This window comes from Alnus glutinosa, chromosome 4 (genome assembly GCF_958979055.1).
Source record: "Alnus glutinosa chromosome 4, dhAlnGlut1.1, whole genome shotgun sequence".
Taxonomy (NCBI): Eukaryota; Viridiplantae; Streptophyta; class Magnoliopsida; order Fagales; family Betulaceae; genus Alnus; species Alnus glutinosa.
In genome coordinates this window covers 11,704,013-11,720,823 of record NC_084889.1, presented here as the reverse complement: position 1 = coordinate 11,720,823, position 16,811 = coordinate 11,704,013, and the positions used below count along the sequence as shown (strand labels likewise).

Here is a 16,811-nt window from a genome sequence, read left to right as displayed (position 1 = left end):
ATGATTTTAAATGGTACATTAATTTTGAGAGGACTCAAAAGAAGACATAAGTCCTCCTTAAAATTATTCGTAGTCTTGTACCTCACTAAAGAATCGATTGGAATTGAGAAAACATATGCTTTGGTAAGGGTAGTGTCGAACGTTCAATGCAAATGCGTCCAAGGTAGACTTGGCTATCGTTATGTGGAAGGTCGTGTGGAATCTAATATAGGCATATCCACTGCAAGGGACGATAGTTTGCAACATCCAGGGCATCGATGTTGTGCTACAAGTTCCTCGAAACAGCACTAATCCTGCTAAAAATGGGTTAATATCTCGAATAGACCGTACGGTGTTGAACTATGACACGTTTATTTTATTTATCATGCATTATATCTATATTGTATCGTCATGTCATATGATCGAGCTTAAATGAGTTAAGTCGAGTTTATATAAACTTAGTCTACAGCCTAAATTGAATGAGTCAAACTGAATTTATGCGAATTTAGCTTATTTAAAGAAATTTATGCGAATTTAGCTTATTTAAAGAAATGAACAGATTTTATTTGGTTATAGATGAAAAATAAAGAAAATAAACCAAATAGTATGAACAGATTTTTTTTCCTTGGTATAGACAGTTTATATGTTGGGAAATGAAAGAAAAACCATGGTTTATATATAGTTTATTTATTTATTTTCATATACCGCCATCCTATTCATATATTCTTCAGGTACTAACACCGTACTATTCACTGGTACCGTAGATTAATGAGTGGAATCATCCGAGGAAGATGTCATAGGAGAAGCTCAATAAAAGTACATGGCTTGCACAACAAGCATAGATGGAAGACTACAAAAGGAGATGTCATGTCTTCAGAAGGTAGCTTCAAAGACCTATATATTTTTATCTTTTCCCCCTTAAGCAAGCTGATCATCTTCCTGTATTTTCAGCATGTAGGGTGTAATTTCATGCCAGACTATTTTCACGTACTATCTGTCATCAGGAGGCAAGGTCGGACTTTTGGAGCACATACTAATCTCGTGAAGCTCCTTCAACCTGGTAGATGGGTTGCATAAACCTGAATATTTTCAACAGTTTTCATATTATAAAAGCATCCTAGAGAAGAAACACGTCCTCTTTAAATCAGTGCTACCTTCACTAAATTAACAACAATATACAGGTAAATCAATAAGACATGGAAGGCCAAAGTGTTACAACATGGTAAAGACAATAAAAGTAAACAGCTCAGAGCAAGACATCTCACTTGACAAGACGTACAATGTGTTTATTTATTATCTCCAATATAACATTCTTATTATACTGCGAGGCGTCTGTTGAGATTAACCTTCAATTTTCAAATTTCAGCATTTAAGTATGACTTACCGACAAGAAGGCTCTAAAATAGAACATGAAGTTAGGAATCGGCCCTTAAGTTGGTCAACTGTATTTATAGAAATGGACTAATAGCATGAGGTCCTGACATGAAGAGTAGCTTTACCTGAACATTTTGGGATGTCCCACACTGCAATAGATGTAGGCGTGCATCGAGGGTCACATATTGCCTTGTTATCTTCGTGATGGACATTCATAGCAAGCATCCATGACCCAATTGTGACATCCTCATTGCTAAGTATCCTCAAACTGAAGGCTAGAAAGTGCATCCAGTAAGCAGAATAATAACCATAGGAAAACATTACAGTTTAAAGAGTTCTATAGATGATATTGCTGTGGCATAACTAATACAAATAAAGAAATTTCAGTCAGAGAGAGAAGAAATGGACACAGTAATGTTTGATTCCACAAGTTATTCTAAGGACCAAGGTAATTCAAAAGAATGAATGAATGCCATTAAGATTCTTAGGACTTCATGCTTCCGTTTAGGATAGATGTTGATAATTTGCTAGTTCAATTATCTTTTCTTTTTTGGTAAGTAATTCATAAAGCAAGGTAGTTTTTCACCTTTTACCGGATCAAAACCTCCTCTTTTTTTTCACCAAATAAGGACCAAGGATTTAGCTGATTGCCAGCTAGGTCCATCCGTCCAAATTATAGGAGATCTTGTATCAGAGTTGTCACATCAATTAAGCTACCTGAAATCTCAATTATGCCCCCCTCAAAATTATAAAAAAAGAAAAAGAAAAAGAAAAGAGGAGCTGAGGCCAAAATCACATTGAGGGGGTGATCAGACCACCCTCAAATAATATTTTTTAAGGTATAATTGAGATTCATAACGTGGCAGTTACTACATGCAGCATCTTAATATTGGTTACTTTGCAAACCTCCTGTTAAAACTTGGACAGAAGGTTGGATAGATGGATCTTGTTGGCAAACGATCAAAATCCTAGGTCCTTATTTGGCATTAAAAAAAAAAGCTCATGTCCAGATCTGACAACAGGTGAAAACTCAGGGTGGTTTAGGCAATTTCCCTAACAATAATTAGGTCCCAACATAGCATCATCACTTTCCTTTTCTTTTTTTTAAAGTTCACTTTCCCATTTTTTCCATGACATAAATAATAGAAACCCAGTAACTCATAAAAGAATTGTTACTGTAGGAGATCTAGAGCATTAGAAATCAAAAAAGGGTTCAGGTGGGGTTCAGTTTTCAGCTACAAATTCAAAGAAACCCAGCTAATGCCCTCCTCATCAGTTTTATAAAGGAACTTGGTGGACTTTGGTCAAACATAATTGTAATATTAAACAGTAAGATAAAATCATAATTCATTAGCCTAGCATGTCTCACTAACCACTAAACTAATAATAGAAAGGTTATAAACATCAAATCTAAATAACAATACAGACCAAATTGTTTATATCAGTCAACAATACGCTGGGCATCAATGCAAACATTTCTTGAATATGGCATCGTTAGCATGAAATTATGGGAATAATGGGATAAATTCTACAATTTCAAGATAGAGAAACATATAGGCTCTTGTCAAAATTTTTGCTTTTGAAGCTTTACCCTGGTTATAACTGGAATTATTAATTGTTAATCATGATTGTCAATTTGAACAATCTTTTACTCCATTTATTGCAATCAAGTAAACAATCTATTTGATGGACCAAGAAATTTGCTTGGATGCATTACAAGCAAAAAGCCAGCAATTACTAGATGTAAAGGAAATTGTAAGTGATTAAAAAACTCCACCAGCAAAGCAAACTGATCTATTGATTTTCAAGAATTGTGCCTTACGACATATGTTCAGGACAAATTTTATCCAGGAAAAATGTAAATGTAAAACCACAATCTAATCACTGGCAAAGAGAAAATAACAATATAAAGACTAATATAGGGAAAAAATTATGAACCTGTTATTTCTAGCAGCTGCCAGTGAAGCTACCACCTCTGCAGAAAGAACATATATAGGACCATAAGCATGTAAAAAGTATTCATTTCCAATCAGATGTCCGGATTTCTCATACCTGAAATTTTGGTGATTATAAATCCTCTGGTAAATTGTGAAGCATAGAAAGACATATATTTCATGAAAGCAAATAAGCAATCACAAAGCCAAAATTTTGAAAACAATTTGAAAAACCAAATACCATTTATTTTTAGGGTCAGTTATCACTGGTCCTTTCTTCATGCATCCAATGTAAGTCAGTGAATGTGTTCGCTCCTTAGCTAGAAGAGTTGATAGCCGATCTGACAAATTACAGGAACAGCATTACATTGCAATCTCCTATAAGACTAGCTAAAGCATCAATGTGCACTTCAATGTACCTGGGCGTAAATAAATGTCATCATCAGCTTTGACATAATAATCTGCTTCAAAAAGTTCAAAAGCTGCTTTGAAAAATGCCAGCCTACAAAGCAGGGGAAAAGGCAATAACACATAAGCTGCCAAGAATATCAAGCTATCAACATTATGACTAGTACAAGTAGACAACTCTTACGATTTGTATGGAAGCTTTGAATATTCTTCCACGACATCAATAAGCATGAAATCTCTGTACTTCTCCACCTCTTCATGAAGCTCTGCCATATTTTTTGCATTTTTCGATAGTCCAATTACAAACCTAAAAGCTAAACCAGTAGCTTGTTCCAATCTATAAAAAGCGTAAACGAGGTGAATATGTAATTGCAGAAATGGTAAAACCATAGAAGTTGTGATAAATGAAATGAGAAAGAAGAATGGAATAGTGAGTTACAACAGAAAGAGGCAAGCAACCCATGCCAAGTAATAATGAAACATTTCCATTGAAATCACATCATAAATTTAGTATATCCCTCCATGATAAATTATTAATTCATGCTTGAAGTTCATTGACAGAAATGTGACATGATATAGGATGGAATTTACTAATATTATTTTCGGTGAAAACGAAAATAGAAAAATATCAAAAATAATATTGGAGCAGAGTCGTTTGATTAAAAGTTTACATGTTCTCAGACAATGGAAGTTTACTATTGTTACTAGAATAAGGTTTACTATTACCATTAGGATTAGGATTACTTTCTCTACAAGTATTTCTCTTCTATAAATAGGCATGCTTATTATGTAAAACTCACTCAATTGAATTATTATCAAATTAGAGAATTCTCTCTCAAATACTCTGCGAAGTTTTATCTTTCTTTTAGCCTACGAGCTTGTTTTTATCTTTTTGGGTAGAAGATGAAGACGTTTCTCCTTGTAGAATCAAAGATGCTGCTCTTTGATTAGTTACCTTAGACTTCCGCTACATCAGTTGGTATCAGAGCAGGCTTTATCCTGATCATGACCAATCAACGTAACGGTGACGACCTTCTCCAACAACGCTGCTTGTAGGGGAGGGGCTCTTTTGAGAGCCGAATTCATGGGGTATCCGAGCCGGCGTTATCCGGATTCGATGGCCAACTCATACTATAGTAACAACTTCTATAACGATGTTGTTCATGACAGGGAGGCTCCTTGGAGAGCCGAATTTTAAGAGTTCCGGCAGACGATGCGACAAGAGATGCGACAGATGCGAGAGATGATAGAGTGCATGTACATGGGTCCTATTCATAATCACAGGGACAATCTTGTCCATAATGACGATGGGATCCGAGTGAGGCCTACTCGTCACCAACGACTTGCACCCATAAACCGACCACCGGTTTATGAAGATCTTAGTGACAATGATGTAAGTTGCCCTCGACCTGTTTCTAACCGTATTTATGACTCTCTAAATAGGAAACCCGTATATGAAGAGAATGTTAGTTACGGTGAAAAAGTGAAGTTGCCGTCAGAAAAACAATATGTGCAACCACAACCATTGGTTCCAACTATTGTACCAGTGGAAGAATATCCACTACAAGTGCAACTCATCACGATCACCACAGAAATAAAAAACAATGGTGATTCCTTTGAAGAAAACCATAAAGTTGAAGATTGTCTCAAAAGGAAATTATTTGGAAGAATTTTTATGGAAGGAGACGAAAAGGAAAATTCGTGTCTTAGCGCTATCTATGTAGATTTCTCCAAGTATCTTTCTTCAGAAGAGCCGCGTGTCACATATCTCAAAGAAAACTCATGGACGAGTTTTTTTCAAGTGGGGGTGTCTGATGTAGGACGGAATTTACTAATATTTTCGGTGAAAACGAAAATAGAAAAAATATCAAAAATAATATTGGAGCAGAGCCGTTTGATTAAAAGTTTACATGTTCTCAGACAATGGAAGTACAAAAGGAAAGACTTTATCGTCAAGTTAGGATTTTATTTTATTTCCTTATTTAGAATTTAGACTTTATTTTCTTTACTTACTAGGATTAGATTTGCTTTATTTATTTCTTTTCCTTATTAAGATTAGGTTTACTTTTACTACTAGAATAAGGTTTACTATTGTTACTAGAATAAGGTGTACTATTACTATTAGAATTATGATTACTTTCTCTACAAGTATTTCTCTTCTATAAATAGGCTTGCTTATTATGTAAAACTCACTCAATTGAATTATTATCAAATTAGAGAATTTCCTCTCAAATACTCTGCGGAGTTTTATCTTTCTTTTAGCTTACAGACTTGTTTTTATCTTTTTAGGTAGAAGACGAAGACGCTTCTCCTTGCAGAATCAAAGATGCTGCTCTTTGATTAGTTACCTTAGTCTTCCGCTACGTCATAGCATGATATATCTTTTATAGGAAAACTATTTCCAACTAACATGGGAAAACGTTCGCCCAATACAAACATGATTTATTGAAAGCCACAATGCAGCATCTAGAGTCCGGACTTGTTCAGTGTTTGAGAAGTGAACACTGTTTTTGAAAATTTTCCCAAACAGAACCCTAGTTTCTGACCTTCTAGAGTCCAGAGTCGTTCCCCATGATACACCAATGCTCTAGACTTTGTCTTTATCGTGTTCTGCTTCACTTTGATATGTGATCAGTTCTGTAGTAACTTCTTATCTTCAAACTCAACAGGGCAACAAATGTGTTGGTGCAAAACCCTCTATTGTTGTACTGCTTTCATATTGTGTTTTGACTTGATAGATAATAGCAGCCAGGCAGCCACAGTGCCATTATTCAGGACATTAAGGTCTTATTACCTTATAGACATCCTATTTTCAGTTGAAATTTGTGCACTTTCTGTGTGGCCCAAATCATTCGTTCAAATGGTTTTTCAAAATACACAAACACATTCAATCATAAACAGTTAAAAAGTTATTCAATATGGACCAAGAGATAATATGGCTCGACCAACATATTTGACAGGGCTGCTAAGTTGGATATGAAGTTGGAATGGCTGGTGGATGCAGTGAAAACAATAATGGGTCCAATCCCAGCTATTAAATATGACAAGACAAGGCAGCACAAGATTTGGTTTATCAGCATGGTTGCTGCTTATACAGGGTGGGAGGATGCAAGGAATGATCTTGTGAAAGCTGTTACCTTTGGGGATGGCAAGCTGTTACCAGCTGATATCATCTACGACTGTCTAAAAAAATCCTTGAAGAGCAATGTGTAGCCTTTCCTTGTTAAGCCTATTATTCTAAGAGCCTAGTCAGCACACATGATCTGCGAGCATTCACAGCCACGACAACTCCTCCGTTCATCTCTGTTTTGGGCCATGCGAAACAGAGGAGTTGGGAGAGTTAAAAGGACAGCAAAAGAACATGAAAATGGTGAGGGGTAGCTGGCGTATAAGCTACGTGGGGCCTATATCTCCGCACGTGCTCTGTGCAGCCATAATTCTTCAAGTGCAGACCAAGCAGACCCCAACTCCAAGCTCACCCTCGGTCAACAGTATGTGGCTGTTGTGATTACTTGATACTCATAGAACAAGTGTTAATAATAAGGGCACCAAAAATGCTGCCTGTTGAGCCATTCAAACTCCGTGAGTATTAGAAGAAAAGGAAGAACAATAGGAGGAAGACGTTGTGCAAATGCCGTTTGGGAGGTGTTTGTTAGTTTCGTTTAGAAAGCGACGTCCTCCGTGTTAAAAATAGGGGCTTTTTAATCTTGACCCTCCATTTTCAATAACTAGAGATCTCCTGTTATTGAATTACAAGAGCTAAGCCGAATCCCTCGTGCATGAAGAGGCCCATGATCTCTTCCCACAAGCAGTCTTGGACAAACGTGGAAACCCAAGAAATGAAGAACTTCTAGCCCATTTGCATGGTTGTTCTCCTGCTACCGCCACTTGGGATAAGTTAGATTTATAGCTTCGATTCCTTTCTTTTGACCTTGAGGATAAGGTCAACTTTAACAGGGGATGATGTTACGGGCTAGTAGTCTTGCATGGGTGAGGAAGTAGAGATCAGTGGGAACTCCTTTTGTGCCAAGCCGAATAGAGAATATAAAGCCAAATAGAGAATATAAAGCTTGGAGGATCGATTATTTGGCTCGTCTTTATAATCAGATTTAGGATTATAATTGTTATCTTAGGATTAGTATTGTTATCTCATTATCATCATGTAAGTCTATTTAAGACAAGCCATGGAATTAATAAAATCATCGATGAAATTTAGCTCAACAACTCTTGTTGTGAGGAGGCCTAGTTCCCTCTAGGAAGCTACTATCCAAAAGACCAAAACTCTAGCCCACGTATTCTTTTTGCCAAGATTTTTCCAATATAAATCTTTAACTTTTTATAAGACAAAGCTGTAAGAATTTAATGTCCCACATGAAATGGCACATAAGACAATTTATTAGACTCTTAATGTTGGTTAATTAATCCTCCTTAATTAATTGTTGGTTAATGGTTAATTAATACACCTTAATGAAGTGTTGGTTAATTAACTACGAGAAGTTAATGTTTATTATTAATTAATTCTAACTTTGATGGGAAGTAGAATTAATGGTGATAAAAAATAAAGGAAACCGGTCCTCTCTCTACCCTATAAATATGAATAATATCCATCAGCGTTGTAGAAGAAGACTTTTATTACTATTTCCTAGTGTTTGAGCTTTGAAGAAGACTTTTATTGCTATGGATTCTGGTATGTTTTTTTTATTCTATTTATTGTGAAAATCATGATAGTTAAGATCTTGGAAGTTATAAATATTATGTACATTACATTTAACATGTGGTATCAGAGCTTGAGTTGTAACTTTCATGATTTTCCATACAATGTTATGTGTATTTAGTTTATGACAAGATTTTGTCTTTTAACAAAAATTCTTACGTATAGTTAAATTTTGCATATGACAAATTCTTGTGTATTAATATGCACAGTTTATGAAGATCTTTTATAGTAACTAACGAACAATTGCAGATGTTAAAACTTTTACATAAACATACTTGTTATTTGCAAAATTTAATGCTACTTTAAATGATCGAGATAATGTTTTGGCAATAAATATTTTGTCTTTAAAACATTGATCGTTTCATTTTATTTTAAATGTTATTTTCTTATTGATTAGATACATTAATATTTCTATAATCAATGTTAAAGGCATATTATGACCATTTGCTTTGCGGTGTTATTAATTCGAATTGAAATCTATATTATGAAATGGTTTGGTAGTCACCAAAGTGACCTAACTAGAAGGATTCATAGATTTTAAGTCGTATGTTTGAAACTTAATACCCAAATCTCAAGTATTAAGATAATGACATTGTAAATTTTTTACAATTTTTTCAAATCACAATAATATTTTGGACTAGCCCAAAGGTGCACCACTTTTCAAGTGATTGATAAACTGAGATAGGATAATTAATGTGTATCCTTAATTGAGAGTTGGAACCGAATACCCAAAGGTAACGGACCTATCGAATTGCAGATGCATTATTAATTATTCCTAATAGGTGAATGGGAATCACCATAATGATTATATTTTTAGTATATTGTAATTTCCACCCAAAGGTGAATTGCAATAGTACTACTTACTATTTATTAAAATATTTTATGTTTGATAACTCAAAGCATTAATATAGTGAGCATTAATTTAATTGCAGTGTCAGTTCCTATTTCGCTACATTTGCTTACTTCATCTGTTTCGATTCTTAATGAAACAAATTTCTCAAACTGGGCTGAACAAGTTCAGTTTCACCTTGGTGCTCTGGATCTTGATTTGGCACTTAGAAACCGCATGCCATTACTGATTCAAGCAGTGCGGAAGAAGAAGCTATATACATGTCTTGGAAAAGATCGAATAGATTAAGCATTATGTTTATGCGAATGAGCATTGCGAGTAATATTAAGTCAACACTTCTTAAATGTGACAGTGCTAAAAAATTCCTTACAATTGTGGAAGAACGTTTCCGTTCAGCTGACAAGTTTCTTGCTAGGACTTTGATGGCTGAACTTACCACCATGAAATTTGATAGTACATGTGGAATGCATGAGCATATCATTGAAATGACAAATCTAGTTGTTAAGTTAAAGGCTCTTGGGATGAATGTGGATGAGTTCTTTCTCGTACAATTTATCTTGAATTCATTGCCTCCTCAGTATGGGCCATTTCAAATTCATTACAACACTATTAAGGATAAGTGGAATGTAAATGAATTGGCCAGCATGCTTGTTCAAGAAGAGGCAAGGCTTAAGCTACAAAGACATCATTCAGTTCATCTTGTAAGTCATGGAGCCAAAAAGAAGTGGAAGAAGCCTAACAAAGGCAAAATGATAGAGCCATCTAAAGTTAATGGACCTCCTCAAGCAATTGAGGTTCATGAGAAGGGATTGAACAATATCAAGTGCCATTTTTGCAGAAAGTTTGGGCATGTTCAGAAAGATTGTCACAAACATAAGGCATGGTTTTTTTTTTTTTTTTTTTGATAAGACAAACTTAAGGCATGGTTCGAAAAGAAAGGTAAGCATTTAGCTTGCATGTTTTGAATCAAATCTTACTGTAGTTCCTTCCAATACTTGGTGGATTGACTCAGGTTCTACTGTTCATGTTTCTAATTCGATACAGGGCTTTCTTATAATCCAAACTTTAAACCCAAATGAAAATTTCATAGTCATGGAAAATGGGATTAAAGTTCAAGTTGTTGCCATCGGAACCTTTCGTTTGTTTCTAGAAACTAGTTATTACTTAGATTTGTTTCAAACACTTTATGTTCCTTCAATTTCTCGTAATTTGGTTTCTTTATCTAAACTTGATCTTGATGGCTATTACTTTACATTCCGAAATAAAAAATTCAAATTGTTTAAAAATACCATTTTTATTGGTTTTGGGAATCTATGTGATGGTTTGTATAAATTGAATCTTAATAGCTATTTTGCTGAAAGCCTCCTAACCCTGCATCATAACGTTGAAACTAAGCGTAGCCTGATTAATGAAAATCCATCCATCTTGTGGCACAAACAATTGGGTCATATATCCAAAGAAAGATTAGAGAGATTAGTAAAAGATGAGATTCTTCCGAATCTAGATTTTACTAATTTCGATGCGTGTGTGGATTGTATTAAGGGAAAACAAACCAAACACACAAAGAAATATGCTACAAGAAGTGGTGGACTTCTAGAAATTGTCCATACAGACATTTGTGGACCTTTTGACTCACCGTCTTTTGGTAGAGAAAAGTATTCTATCACTTTTATTCATGACTTTTCACGTTACTGTTATATCTATTTGTTGCATAAAAAATCTTAAGCAGTGGATGCCTTAGAGGTATTCATTACTAAGGTTGAAAGACAACTAGATAGAAAAGTGAAAGTTGTCAAATCAGATAGAGGTGGTAAGTATTAAGGGAAAACAAACCAAACACACAAAGAAATATGCTACAAGAAGTGGTGGACTTCTAGAAATTGTCCATACAGACATTTGTGGACCTTTTGACTCACCGTCTTTTGGTAGAGAAAAGTATTCTATCACTTTTATTCATGACTTTTCACGTTACTGTTATATCTATTTGTTGCATAAAAAATCTTAAGCAGTGGATGCCTTAGAGGTATTCATTACTAAGGTTGAAAGACAACTAGATAGAAAAGTGAAAGTTGTCAAATCAGATAGAGGTGGTAAGTATTATGGAAGGTATGATGGTTTGGGTCAATGCCCTGGCCCATTTGCTAAACTCCTTGAAAGACATGGCATATGTGCACAATATACTATGCCAGGTACGCCTTAACAGAATGGTGTAGCTGAAAGGCGTAATCTTACTTTAATGGATATGGTTAGAAGTATGTTAAGTAATTCTTCTCTACCCATTTCATTATGGATGGAAGCTCTTAAGACCGTTGTATATTTACTGAATAGAGTTCCTTCTAAAGCAGTTCCAAAGACTCCTGTGGACTAGAAGAAAACCAAGTTTGAAACACCTGCATATTTGGGGTTGTCCAACGGAAGCTAGAATCTATAATCCACATGAAAGGAAATTGGATTTTAAAACCATTAGTGGTTACTTTATTGGTTATCCAACAAAATCTAAAGGGTATAGGTTTTACCGTCCTACACATAGTACGAAAATTGTTGAAACCGGTAATGCTAGATTCCTTGAAAATGGTGAAATCAGTGGGAGTGATAAACCACAAAATGCGGTTATTCAAGAAGTTAGTGTACAAGTCTCACTATCCATAACTTCTAAAGAAAATGTTGTTCCTACAATTGTACAATCATTTGACAACGTTAAACAAGTTATTGATCAATCACTCCATGATGAGATTATCATCAATGAACCAATTATAGAAGAATCACACGGAATAGCATTAAGGAGGTCTTAAAGAGAACGTAAATCTGCTATTTCAGATGATTATGTGGTTTATTTACAAAAATCTGATTTTGATATAGAGACAAGTAAGGACCTGGTTTCGTTTTCACAAGCCATTGAAGGTAATAATTCTATTAAATGGATTGATGCCATGAATGATGAGTTGAAATCAATGGACCAAAATAAAGTTTAGGATATCGTTGAATTACCTGAAAGATATAAGACAGTCGGGTGTAAATGAGCCTTCAAGACCAAGCGTGACTCAAAAGGCAATATAGAACGATATAAAGCTAGACTTGTGGCCAAAGGTTTTACTCATAAAGGAGGCATTGATTATAAGGAGACATTCTCTCCTCTATCTAAGAAGGATTCACTTAGAATTATTATGATTTAGAGTTGCACCAAATGGATGTGAAAACTGTTTTTCTGAATGGGAATTTAGAAGAGAAAGTATATATGGATCAGCCTGAAGGCTTTTCATTAAAGGAAAAAGAGCACATGGTTTGCAAATTAAATAAGTCGATATATGGACTTAAACAAGCTTCCAGACAATAGTATATTAAGTTCAATGATACTATTACTTCCTTCGGTTTTAAGGAAAACACTGTTGATCGGTATATATACTTGAAGGTTAGTGGGAGCAAGTTTCTATTTTTGATTCTATATGTCGATGACATATTGCTTGTCAGTAGTGATCTTGGTTTGTTGCACGAAACCAGGGAATTTCTCTCTAAAAACTTTGAAATGAAAGATATGGGTGAGGCAACTTATTTGATAGGAATAGAAATATTCCGAGATCGACCACGTGGGCTGTTAGGATTGTCTCAAAAACAATATATTGAAAGAGTTTTAGAGAGATTTGGCATGGAGAACTGTTCAGCTAGTGTTGCTCCACTTCAAAAAGGGGATAAGTTTAGTCTCATGCAATGCCCTCAGAATGAATGGGAACGTAAACAGATGGAAAGAATTCCTTATGCTTCTGCTGTAAGAAGCTTGATGTATGGACAGACATGCACTAGGCCAAACATCAGTTTTGCAGTTGGTATGTTGAGCAGAAACCAAAACAATCTTGGAATGGATCATTGGAAAGCTGCGAAGAAAGTGATGAGGTACTTGCGAGGAACAAAAGATTATATGCTCACTTTTAAAAGGTCTGATCATTTAGAAGTGATTGGCTACTCCGATTCAGACTTTGCCGGATGTATTGATAGTAGAAAATCAACTTTGATTATCTATTTTTATTAGTTGGAGGAGCAATTTCATGGAAAAGTGCAAAGCAAACCATCATTGCTTCATCCACAATGGAAGCTGAATTTGTGGCATGCTTTGAGGCCACAATTTATGGTTTATGGTTGCGAAACTTTATTTCAGGACTTGGAATTGTCGACACTATTGCTAAGCCGCTGAAAATTTATTGTGATAATTCCGCAGCTGTGTTTTTCTCCAAGAACAACAGATATTCTAATGGTGCTAAGCATATAGAGCTTAAATATTTTGCCGTTAAGGAAGAAGTTTAGAAACAACGAGTGTCTATAGAACATATTACCACAACACTTATGATTGCAGATCCATTAACAAAAGGGTTACCACCAAAGACCTTTAAGGAACACGTTAACAAAATGGGTCTTGCTTGTAACCTATTGTACCCGTAATGTTTATAGATTGCATAGTGTTTGTTTATGTTATTAGACACTTTCGAGATCTCATTAAATATGTTTCTGATTTTTCCTGTTTATTCATTTTGTACGTACATATAAGATTAGATGAATGACAACAGGAATAGTCTTTGACAAAAGACATTTTCGTTGGACCATTTTGAACACTTTCATTTATGAACCATGATTGAACAAGTTGCTACTATGTCGCCTTTTGATGTACAACCGTCATTACTCATACTAGTAGGTTGTTTGATTATGGTATTTATGTTGACCAAATTGAAGGATGGATTAAATTTTTGCGCGCCTAATGTTAACCTTATTGAGTCTAAAATAGTATTAGTCATATGGGCCAAGTGGGAGAATGTAAAAATTTAATGTCCCACATGAAATGGCATATAAGACAATTTATTAGACTCTTAATGTTGGTTAATTAATCATCCTTAATTAATTGTTGGTTAATGGTTAATTTATACACCTTAATGAAGTGTTGGTTAATTAACTACGAGAAGTTAATGTTTCTTATTAATTAATTCTAACTTTGATGGGAAGTAGAATTAATGGTGATAAAAAACAAAGGAAACTAGTCCTCTCTACACCCTATAAATATGTACAACATCTATCAACGTTGTATATCTGAAGAAGGTCAAGTGAGAGAAATTATTTCCTAGTGTTTGAGCTTTGAAGAAGACTTTTATTGCTATGGATTCTGGTATGTTTCTTTTATTCTATTTATTGTGAAAATCATGATAGTCAAGATCTTGGAAGTTATAGATATTGTGTACCTTACATTTAACAAAAGCAACGTAGCATAAACTAATTTTTCCCTTTTCAGTTAGTTACTACAACTAAATATTTTATGTTGTAAAATTCCATTATCCTCTCTGAAACTGTAGAGTAAAACCGAAAATTCCTAAATGTTACCACATAATTATTTTAACTAACTGAACTGAAAATCATTTTGAAAATTCAGATTAACAACCAATAATCATATGCAAAACCCATCAATTATTTCAAACGCTAATACACCCAATAAAATCTGATCATAACCCACATTTCAATGATTTAACTGAAGAAAGAAGTCAGATATTTAATTCATGAAAAAAAAAAAAAAAAAAAATAGTCAGATACCTCAAAAGTCCATCTGGGTCGGAAGGAAACCAAGTGCTCCGCAGGGCTGCCCGGCGATCAGCGGAGCCGAACCCGGTCTGAATTCCGACGAACCCAAGAACCTTAGGGCGCTCCACCAAGCCCCCATGATCTCCGAGCTGCCGAGAACTGGAGGCCGTATAGAATGCCCGGAAAGTGTCTTCGGATCGGCCGCATCGGAAGACGGGCACGGGTCTGGGGCGGCGGAGGGAGGAGACGGCGAAGATTGTGCCGGAGAGGCCGAAGAGGAAGCAGAGGAGTGAAAAGACGAGAATGGGCAGGGGGAGGCGGTAGGGGGGAGGGGTAGAATTGAGTTTTTGGGGCTTCAGGGGTTTGGAGGAGTAGGAGGTGGGAAGAGAGGGTGAGGGGCGGTTACTATGAGAGAAGAGTGGCATTTCCGTGAATTTTGAGAAGGCGACTGGGATCAGAGTCTTGGACACACAGTGAGTGAAGTGGGTGTCTCGGTACGGACGCACTTCTTGTGCTGGAAGTGTTTGTGTCTCTGTCGGAAAGAACCATCCCAGTACCTGTTTGGTGTCTTGCAGTTGAATCAGTTCTTTCGTTCTTCCTCCTTTCCATTTTTTACCCAAGTAAAAAATGTTCTGTTAAAAACAATATTTAAAACATTTTCCGTAGAAGATTTCAGCTTAAAATATTTTCGGGGGTTTGACTTTAAGAAAATTAGCAATGACAATGGCAATCGCAATCGCAATGGCTGGCGACCTCCGGTGATAGTAAAAAACTTCCAGCTAACTTTGACGGCAAGTCGGCAACTGACAACTTCTAGCAAATTTCGGTGGCAGCAACTGGCGACTTCAGACGGCGACAAAGAATGAATTGCGCGAGAGAATGCGTGCGTAAAAGAAAATTTTAAACTCAAAAACTGGTTTATAAAAATAAAAAATAAAAAACATTTTACACCACTTAAAAGATGTTTTAACTGAAATCATTGGATTTTGCCCGATTTGTGTGACCGACTCCTTGTTCATGTAAAGGTGTATGTCAACGCAGAGGCACCATTCTGTTGGTTGGATTTTTTAGTTGCAACTGTCTGTATTTATTTGAGTCTTTGGACTCAAATTGTTTGTACACCTAGAGTGGATGAATGCTACAATGTATGTATTCTGAAATGTTGTTGTAATGTTTAGTTATATCAATGAAAGTTTCAACTTTCCTTAAAAAAAAAAAAAAAAAAACTGAGCAATCGAAATGTTTTCGGTTTGATCCAGATTTTTCGTTATACTAAACACAAATATATATGTATAAACCTCTTTACGAAAAAATGGAGTCTTAATCTTCTGTCTCTTTATTTTAGCTTCTTTTGCTCAATTTCTTTAGTATTTCTAATTTTCTTTCAGAATTTTTGTTCTTTTAAGATATTAAGATGTGAACTACGCGGGACTGGAAATGAGTTAGAGCATCTGTATTGAACTCGGCATTTCAAACATTTTACCAAATTTTGGTGAAACTTCTCAAAATCACCTATGCATCAAGCTTCCCATCCCTTCACCAAAATAGTTCTTGTCAGAATCCTTCTCCAGATTTAAAGCCAAATATTTTGACTATGATTAGTTTAATTTTGTTTCAACAACTAACAATGTTTCTTTATAAGGAAGATAAAAATTTAACTTCTTAATTTTTAAATCCAATTTGTAATTTCTTAAACTTTTCACGTTTTTCAATTGGTTCCTTCCGTCTAAATTTGCTTACGTGACATTAATGAAATTAATGCTATGTAGCCGGTTTTAGCATATATATATATATATATATATATATATATATATATATATAATGCTTTATTAAAATTTGAAAAAAAAAATTATACGGATGAGCCGGTGCGGTGGAGCCACCCTTCCACCCTAGCGAAGGGCCGACCACCACCCAACAAACGGGTGGCTCACGAGGCCACCCCAAGCAAAGGGGGTCCCCCTTGCAAGGGGAATGGTAATATATTTTTTCTGTTTTTATT

The 16,811-nt window shown here is 35.3% G+C and overlaps 1 protein-coding gene across 2 annotated transcripts; it reads right to left on the bottom strand.

Annotated features, from left to right (window-relative positions):
• Window positions 1–633: 633 nt before the first annotated feature.
• LOC133866404 (probable beta-1,3-galactosyltransferase 12) lies at window positions 634–15,429 on the bottom strand. 2 transcript variants are annotated; one of them, XR_009899873.1, is made up of 7 exons: window positions 14,825–15,429; window positions 3,880–4,032; window positions 3,707–3,789; window positions 3,529–3,628; window positions 3,292–3,405; window positions 1,479–1,628; window positions 634–1,058 (listed from the first exon to the last, which is right to left on the bottom strand). XR_009899873.1 is itself a non-coding variant. In XM_062302917.1 (7 exons), exons 1-7 carry the CDS (start codon window positions 15,235–15,237, stop codon window positions 970–972), a joined length of 1,095 nt encoding a protein of 364 aa, XP_062158901.1. In that variant the 5' UTR covers window positions 15,238–15,427; the 3' UTR covers window positions 634–969. The 2 variants fall into 2 exon arrangements, 1 of the variants encoding a protein (XP_062158901.1); XM_062302917.1 differs by having other exon boundaries at window positions 1,479–1,621; window positions 14,825–15,427.
• Between the last annotated feature and the right edge of the window lie 1,382 nt (window positions 15,430–16,811).

Excerpts from the sequence above, each read along its gene's own strand:
- LOC133866404 (XM_062302917.1), bottom strand. The coding sequence starts at position 15,237 with ATGCCACTCTTCTCTCATAGTAACCGCCCCTCACCCTCTCTTCCCACC. Across the intron at positions 3,790-3,879 it reads TCAAAGCTTCCATACAAATC|GCTGGCATTTTTCAAAGCAG; the intron begins GTAAGAGTTGTC and ends CCTGCTTTGTAG. Across the intron at positions 3,406-3,528 it reads ACTGACCCTAAAAATAAATG|GTATGAGAAATCCGGACATC; the intron begins GTATTTGGTTTT and ends CCAAAATTTCAG.